At 42.0% G+C, this 9,097-nt stretch overlaps 1 protein-coding gene across 1 annotated transcript; it reads left to right on the top strand.

Moving 5' to 3' along the window:
- The first annotated feature begins 294 nt into the window (after nucleotides 1-294).
- LOC120045350 (NACHT, LRR and PYD domains-containing protein 12-like) lies at nucleotides 295-4,849 on the top strand. The gene is made up of 9 exons (XM_038990229.1): nucleotides 295-565; nucleotides 723-887; nucleotides 996-1,073; nucleotides 1,385-3,167; nucleotides 3,262-3,435; nucleotides 3,577-3,750; nucleotides 3,859-4,032; nucleotides 4,115-4,161; nucleotides 4,246-4,849. The coding sequence occupies exons 1-9, from the start codon at nucleotides 295-297 to the stop codon at nucleotides 4,773-4,775; spliced, it is 3,396 nt and encodes a 1,131-aa protein (XP_038846157.1). The 3' UTR covers nucleotides 4,776-4,849.
- Nucleotides 4,850-9,097: the final 4,248 nt, after the last annotated feature.

Raw genomic sequence — 9,097 nt, 5'->3', positions numbered from 1 at the left:
TACAGCTTCCTGTTTTGATGTGCAGCACGCCACAAAGCAGATCACACAGGAAACTGGTGCTTCACTAACTGGCACTATATGACAGAGTTATAAAATATATAAAAAAATGAGAGAGAGAGAGAGAGAGAGCAACGGAGAGGAAAATGCAGTGATAGACATTTTGGAAGCTAGATCGAGAAATAGTTATCTTTTGGCAGATGACCTATGTCTATACATACACAAAGTTCACATTTGTAACATGTCAGTGTCTGAGGGAGGATTTTGGAGTCTTTCTGTAACTTTCTGTGACCTAAGATGACGACATCTGTTCCTGACCTGCTACTGGCTATTCTGGAGGAGCTGGTAGGAAAAGATCTGAAGAAATTTCACTGGTACCTGGCTCAGAGTGTACCAGATGGCTTTCCTCTCATCCCCAAGGGCCATCTGGAGAACGCTGACAGGCAGGACACCGTGGATACGATGGTGAACACCTATGGCCACGATGTAGCTATGAAGATCTCACTGGAAATCCTGAGGAAGATGAACCAGAAGGACCTTACCAAGATGTTAACAGTAGATCAGCAAGGTGGATATACCATACTCACACCTACACTGCTTAGTATTACTTGACAAAACAAATACACTGAAAAAAATCACTTGGAGTTGACAGAAAAGTATATAAAATATTATGTGTGAAATATATATTTTTAATTCTCTAAAATGTTCTCTCTCTCCATTTGTAGAGGCTGAGGTTGAGGTAGCAGCTGCCTCAATTCGGGTTCCAGACTCTCCTGTCTACATCACTTGTACAGCTCAGACGGGCGGCCATGTTGTGGCCCCTTCGCTCTCCGGCTGCCATATTGGTGGTCCAGTTCACTTCAACATCAGAGTCAACTCATTAGACGAAGGTAAGTCACCTACATACTAAACACTGGATGGAATGTTGTGGTACTCAAAATAAATCACCTTGTGTAAATGTGTAAAACTACTCTCTGTCCCTCTCCCCTTACCCCCAGAGCCCATAGTTCCATCTCAAGCTTCACCTGCCCACTTTACCATGTTTCCACCTGAACCTGTGAATACAGAAGACAATGGTAATACTGATAGAAGGGGTGTATGGCTGTGTTACTGTAGATCTGTATAGAGATGGTTGTTCGGCAGTGGTAAGAACAAGGAAACACTTTGGATCTGAAGTTGTTTTGGTAAGAAGATCCACAACATGGCAGCATTGTCCAGTAACCTGTAGTTTACAGAGATTAAGATTTAACAACCCTTCATTATTATACTGCAGTCTCTAAACAGTTTCAGTTTGAGTGGAATATTTACAGGATAATCAACAGAACCGTCTATTTAACATTCACAGGAACCTTTGTATACCGTGTTTGTCCCTTGTTTACTTTACCAGATGAACGAATCGAGAGTTGTCAAAATAAACTCAAACACAATCTGCGTAGTAGGTTCTTCAGTGTGTTTGAGGGACTGGCCAGCCACGGGAACAGAAAACTTCTCAACCAGATCTACACAGAGCTCTACATCACAGAGGCTGGAAGTACAGAGGTCAATAATGAACACGAGGTGAGACAGATTGAGACGGCATCCAGAAGAACAGCCACACAAGAAACACCAATCCAATGCAACGACATCTTTCTGCCCTTACTTGGTCAATTCATCAGAACTGTGCTGACGAAGGGAGTCGCTGGCATCGGGAAAACCGTCTCAGTGCAGAAGTTCATTCTGGACTGGGCAGATGGAAAAGCCAATCAAAATCTCCAGTTGATATTCCCTCTTTCTTTTCGAGAGCTGAATTTGATCAGAAAGAAAAGATGCAGTTTGATCGAACTTCTCAATGGCTTTTTTACGGAAACAAAAGAAACCGAGATATCAAACTACGACAATTATCAGGTGCTGTTTGTCTTTGATGGCCTGGATGAGTGTCGACTTCCTCTAGACTTCCAGAACAATGACATTCTGTTTAAAATAACCGAGTCAACCTCAGTGGACGTGCTGCTAACGAACCTCATCAAGGGGAATCTGCTTCCCTCCGCTCAACTTTGGATAACCACCCGCCCTGCAGCAGCCAATCAAATCCCTCCTGAGTGTGTTGACAAGGTGACAGAGGTACGAGGGTTCAATGACCCACAGAAGGAAGAGTACTTCAGAAATAGAATCAGCGATGAGAACCTGGCCAGCAGAATCATCACACACATAAAGACATCAAGAAGCCTCTACATCATGTGCCACATACCCATTTTCTGTTGGATCTCAGCCATTGTTCTGGAGAGAAAGCTGGAGAAAGCAGGGAGTGGAGAGATGCCGAAGACCCTGACTCAGATGTACTCACACTTCCTGGCTTTTCAGGAGAAAGACATGAATCTCAGGCTTCAGGGAAGAGGAACACCTGACCCTGACTGGATGAGAAAGAGCATCATGTCCCTGGGAAAACTGGCTTTCCAACAACTGGAGAAAGGCAACCTGATCTTCTATGAGGAAGACCTGAGAGAGTGTGGCATACACATCGGCCAGGCATCAGTGTACTCAGGAGTGTGTACTGAGATCTTCAGTGAGGAACTGACCTTATGCCAGGGAAAGGTGTTCTGCTTTGTTCATCTCAGTATTCAGGAGTTTCTGGCTGCCCTGTATGTGTTTCTCACATTCATCAACGACAACGTGAATCTTTTAGCCAAACAGCAATCATTTCTGAGACGTTTTCCATTCGGAAATTCATCCTCAACCAGCTTCTACAAAGCAGCAGTTGACAAGGCCTTACAGAGTGAGAGTGGACACCTGGACCTGTTCCTCCGCTTCCTTCTGGGCCTCTCACTGGAGTCCAATCAGATTCTCCTACGAGGCTTGCTAACTCAGAAAATAAGTAGATCACAGACCAACAAGGAATCAGTCAAGTACATGAAGGAGAAGATCAAGGAGAATCCCTCTCCAGAGAGATGCATCAATCTGTTCCACTGTCTGAATGAACTGCATGACCATTCTCTAGTGGAGGAGATCCAAAGCTACCTGGGCTCAGGAAGTCTCTCTAGGGCCAAACTCTCACCTGCACAGTGGTCAGCTCTGGTCTTTGTGTTGCTGACTTCAGAAGAGGAGCTGGATGAGTTTGAGCTGAAAAAATACTCCAGATCAGAGGAGGGTCTTCTGAGACTGCTGCCAGTGGTCAAAGCCTCCAGGACAGCACTGTGAGTACAACATCAGAAATCATCAGACACACACTCTTCTCGCTCTGTCTGTTTAGTCAGGTAAAGACTTGTGTTTATGTATTCTATTTCCTAGACTGAATCGATGCAAACTCACAGAGCGATGCTGTGAAGCGTTGGCCTCAGCACTCAGCTCATACTCCTCACACCAGAGAGAGCTGGACCTGAGTCACAACGACCTACAGGATTCAGGGGTGAAGCTGCTCTCTGCTGGACTGGCAAGTCCACAGTGTAAACTGGAAACATTAAGGTCAGCATTTCTGTGGTTTTACAACATGATCATTATATTCACAATTAATGTAAAATCTATGTTGTCTAGTATATTTTAGGAAAGCATCGATGTTTGTTTGTTATGTATGTCCCCTATTCATTTGATATATTTTCATTCTAGCCTGAGGCGATGCAAACTCACAGAAAGATGCTGTGAAGCGTTGGCCTCAGCTCTCAGCTCAAACTCTTCACACCTGAGAGAGCTGGACCTGAGTGACAACGACCTGCAGGATTCAGGAGTCATGCTGCTCTCTGCAGGACTGGGCAGTCCGCACTGTAAACTGGAGGTTGTAAGGTGAGGGATTTCTAAACAATCTGGTTTTAAGAGTAAAATATTGATAATATATATTCACCACTTTTAGAGGCAGCTAAATGTAAAATGATTTTCTCTTTTTGTTTAAAGGTTGTCACTTTGTAGTGTCACAGAGGAAGGATGTGCTTTGCTAGCCTCCTCTCTCAATTCCAACCCCTCACACCTGAGAGAGCTGGACTTGAGCTATAATTACCCAGGAGACTCGGGAGTGAAGCTTCTCTCTGCTGTACTGGAAGATCCACACTGTAAACTGGAGAAACTTAGGTAACAATGAATTTGGAAAACAAGGCTATTAACAGTTTGGGATTGAGTGAATCACAGCCCTGTTTTACTGCCTCTCTGACAGTGTGGAGTGCTGTGCTGAGTTCAGGATCAGACCAGGACCACAGAGATGTGAGTATGTACATTGTGTGTGCGTGTGCGTGTACGTGCGTGTACGTGCGTGTTATTTTACTGTGAGTTTCATCATTTTTTCAGATGCCTGTGAGCTCACACTGGACCCAAACACAGCACACAAAGAGCTCTCGCTGTCTGAGGAGAACAGGAAGGTGACGCGAGGGAAAGAGCAGCCGTTTCCTGATCACCCAGAGAGATTTGACTACTGGAGGCAGGTGCTGTGTCGAGAAGGTCTGGATGGGCGCTGCTATTGGGAGGCAGAGTGTAATGGGAGAGCTCTGATGGGAGTAGCTTACAGAGGGATCAGCAGGAGTGGAGAGGGACATGACTGCTGGTTTGGACGAAACGCTGTGTCCTGGAGTCTGAACTGCTCTAATGACAGTTACACAGCCTGGCACAACGACAAGAGCACTGCCATAACCATCTCCTCTCTCTCTAACAGAGTAGGAGTGTATCTGGACTGGCCGGCCGGCACTCTGTCCTTCTACAGTGTCTCCTCTAACACACTGACCCACCTGCACACGTTCCACTCCACGTTCACTGAGCCCCTCTATCCAGGGTTTAGGCTAGGCTGGGTGGACTCGTCAGTGTCCTTGTGTCAGGTAGAATAGCCTCCCTGGAGAAACACCTGAGATTTCAGGGAGATTACACTCATGTATTTGTGTGTAACATAGTTTAGCAAGTGATTATATTAAAGGGATCTTTTACAGTTGCTACATCTATTTTTTTTACTTTTAAATTAGTTATATATACCCATTGATTATTGAAGATTATAAACCGGGTGGTTCGAGCACTGAATGCAGATTTGGTAGAAAGCCATTGTATATCAGACCGTAAACCATGGGTATCACAAAAAAATACTTGTTTACTGTTCTAATTACATTGGTAACAAGTTTATAATGCCAATAAGGCGCCCTCGGTTTTGTGGTATATGCTGCAACTCCTCGTTGGGTCGTGCGTTAGAACAGCCCATAGTCGTGTAATATTGGCTATATACCACACCTCCTCAGGCCGTATTGCTTAAATATAACTTATAGATAGATGCCTCATGAGCCTTCTTTAACTGTCGGAACCAAGAATATGAGCTTGTTTTACTCCTTTGTTTGTGAACAATGCAAATGTAAACAAACACTGTATATCCTCAAAACATGGTTAAAACTACACTGAACAAAAATATAAACGCAACATTAAAGTGTTGGTCCCATGTTTCATAAACTGAAAGAAAAAATCCCAGAAATGTTCCATACGCACAAAAAGCTTATTTCTCTCATTTGTTTTGCACAAATTTGTTTACATCCCTGTTAGTGAGCTTTTCTCATTTGCTAAGATAATCCATCCACCTGACAGGTGTGGCATTTCAAGAACCTGAAAAAACAACATGATCATTACACAGGTGCACCTTGTGCTGGGGACAATAAAAGGCCACTTTAAAATGTGCAGTTTTGTCACACAACACAATGCCACAGATGTTTTGAGGGAGCGTGCAATTGACATGCTGACTGCAGGACTGTCCACAGGGCTGTTGCCAGAGAATTTAATGTTAATTTCTCTACCATAAGCTTCCTGCAACGTCGTTTTAGAGAATTTGGCAGTACGTCCAATCAGCTTCACAAACGCAGATCACGTGTAACCACACCAGCCCAGGACCTCCACATCAAGCTTACTGATTTCCTTATTTGAACTGTAACTCAGTACAATCTCATATTTTTGTTCAGTATATTGTCTTGATATCATGGATGGTCAGTCCCTGTATCCATAGCTCTATCCATGAGTTCGACTGGTAATATTTCTCTAGCCCCATCCCTCAGCTGTTTACCAAATTAGTGGCGGGATAGCCACTCTGTCGTTCAAACTGCAGATTTCCCCTTTAACTGATAACTTAACCTTTAAATCTGTATCCACATTTGTGCTTGAACCACACTAGACCTGACTGATAATGATTAAGGTCCATTCATGTGATGATGAATGTGATGATATTTATCGATACATGAATGACAATCGGATTAAAGTACAGACTTTTAAACAAGCAAGAGTAATACTTTTCTTCAGTAAAAAAAAATTATTGGCTAGTGTTGGCTGTAGTAGCATGGCATAGCCAGCCCCTTCATGCAGCTGTTATTACCCAGGTGCCTTCAGAAAGTATTCACACTCCTCTTTTTCCACATTTTGTTGTGTTCCAGCCTCAATTTAAAATGGATTAAATTGAGATTTTGTGTCACTGATCTACCTACACACAACACCCCATAATGTCAAAGTGGAATTATGTTTTTAAAAAGGAAATGAAAAAATTAAAAGCTGAAATGTCTTGAGTCAATAAGTATTCAACCCCTTTGTTATGGCAAGTCTAAATAAGTTCAGGAGTAAACATTTGCTTAACAAGCAACATAAAAAAATTTAATGGACACTTGTGTGCAGTAATAGTGTTGAACATGATTTTTGAATGACTACCTCATCTCTGTACCCCACACATACAATTATCTATAAGGTCCCTCAGTCGGGGCAGTGAATTTCAAACACAGATTCAACCACAAAGACCAGGGAGGTTTTCCAGTGCTTCACAAAGGTCACCTATTGGAAGATGAGTAACAAAGAAAGTAAAGCATTGTGCAGTTATTAATGACACTTTGGATGGTGTATCAATACACCCAGTCACTACAAAGATACAGGCGTCCTTCCACTCAGGGATGTTATCATGAAGGTGATTTTAAACCAGTTACAGAGTTGAATGGCTGTGATAGAAGATAACTGAGGATGGATCAACAACGTAGTTACTCCACAATACTAACATAAATGACAGAGTGAAAAGAAGGAAGCCTGTACAGAATAAAAATAGACCAAAACATGCATCCTGTTTGCAATAAGGCACTAAAGTAATACTGCAACAAAAAAAAAGGGAAATAAATAAAGTTTTTGTCCTGAATACAAAGCGTTATGTTTTGGGCAAATCCAACACGACACATCACTGAGTACCACTCTTCATACTTTCAAGCATGGTGGTGGCTGCATCATGTTATGGGTAGGCTTGTAAACATCAAGGACTAGGGAGTTTTTTTTAAATAAAAAGAAATAGAATAGTGCTAAGCACAGGCAAAATCCTAGAGGAAAACCTGGTTCAGTCTGCTTTCCACCAGACACTGGGGGACAAATTCACCTATCAGCATGACAATTACCTAAAACACAGGGCCAAATCTACACTGGAGTTGCTTACCAAGATGACATTAAATGCTCCTGAGTGGCCTAGTTACAGTTTTGTCTTAAATCGACTTGAGAATCTCTGGTAAGACTTGAAAATGGCTGTCTAGCAATGATCAACAACTAACTTGACAGAGATTGAAGAATTTTTTCAAAGAATAATGTGCAAATATTGTACAATCCAGGTGTGCAAAGCTCTTAAAGACTCACAGCTGTAATCGCTGCCAAAGGGGATTCTAACATGTATTGACTCAGGGGGATGAATATTCATTTAATCAAGATAGTGTTTTATATCCCATTAATTTTAAAGAAATGTTAGAATTTTTCTTCCCCTTTGACGGAGTATTATGTGTAGATAGTTGACAAAAAATTACAATTGAATCCATTTTATGAATGCACCATCCACTTCGTAACACAAAATGTGGAAAAAGTCAAGGGGTGTAAATACTTTCTGAAGGCACTGTATACTGTAGGCTCAACTTGGAAAGGAGAGTAGGCTACTTAACTTGAAGTAGTGAATTCTGAGTGTGTGTGAATAATGCAACAATGTGCATTTAGTGTGCTTTTAATAGAATAGGTAGGCTAACACATACAAATCAGAAAAACGACCGTTTCCAAATAATATGCGGAACAAACTTCATGAGGTAGTCACCAGGAATGCATTTCAATTAACAGGTGTGCCTTGTTAAAAGTTAATTTGTGGAATTTCTTTCCTTCTTAATGTGTTTGAGCCAATCAGTTGTGTTGTGACAATGTAGGGGTGATATACAGAAGATAGCCCTATTTGGTAAAAGACCAAGTCCATATTATGGCAAGAACAGCTCAAATAAGCAAAGAGAAACAACAGTCCATCATTTCAAGAACTTTTAAAAGTTTCTTCAAGTGCAGTCGCAAAAACCATCAATCGCTACGATGAAACTGGCTCTCATGAGGACCGCCACAGGAAAGGAAGACCCAGAGTTACGTCTGCTGCAGAGGTTAAGTTCATTAGAGTTAACGTAAACTCACCCCATTCCGTACAAATGTGTGTAACCGCGACATTCAAACGAGGCTACAAAGAAAACTAATGGGACTGTAGCGACTGTGTTGACTTCAAAATCGGGGGTGTGAACTAGGTTTCTATTCAAGCGTTGATCGACATGGTAATGGCTCTATAGTATTGGAGAAAAGTTGAAAAACTGACCCTCCGTTACATCGTGACGTGTCATGTCGTAACGTACAGCACGCATAAAGCAACTATTTCTGTCTTACAATCTCTCTCCATCAGGTGTAGCACTTCGCTCATCGTTTAAAAACAAGAAATGGACAGTGACGGGGGTAAGGGGGGGGATACCTAGTAATTTTCTTCGTAATCATTGCATGCGATCATCATTCTCAAAGCCGCTGTAAAAACACGATTCAAATTCGACACAAACCTTCAAATAGCTATGTAATGACACATTATATAAACTCTTTATAGTATTTTATTTACATTTTAGAGGCGATAAGGTGATAAGTTGGACAGATCGAGTGAAAAAAGCAATTTTCCCACATGACATCTGTCCTTCTCACTATAACGCATTAGTTTCGCTTCCCCACCCGCCATTTTTAAAAAGACCCGACGGGGCTCATTGCCTGCTTGAATTATGCAGAAACGGGAAGTGTTTAGGTCATGTAATTGATTTTGTTGGAAAGGAGAGAAATTGTGCTTTACAATGGTATTGACATTACAGTTGATCTGGAAGTATTACGTTTTTGGGGC

This window comes from Salvelinus namaycush, chromosome 4 (genome assembly GCF_016432855.1).
Source record: "Salvelinus namaycush isolate Seneca chromosome 4, SaNama_1.0, whole genome shotgun sequence".
Taxonomy (NCBI): domain Eukaryota; kingdom Metazoa; phylum Chordata; class Actinopteri; order Salmoniformes; family Salmonidae; genus Salvelinus; species Salvelinus namaycush.
This window is presented reverse-complemented; position numbering and strand designations above follow the sequence as displayed.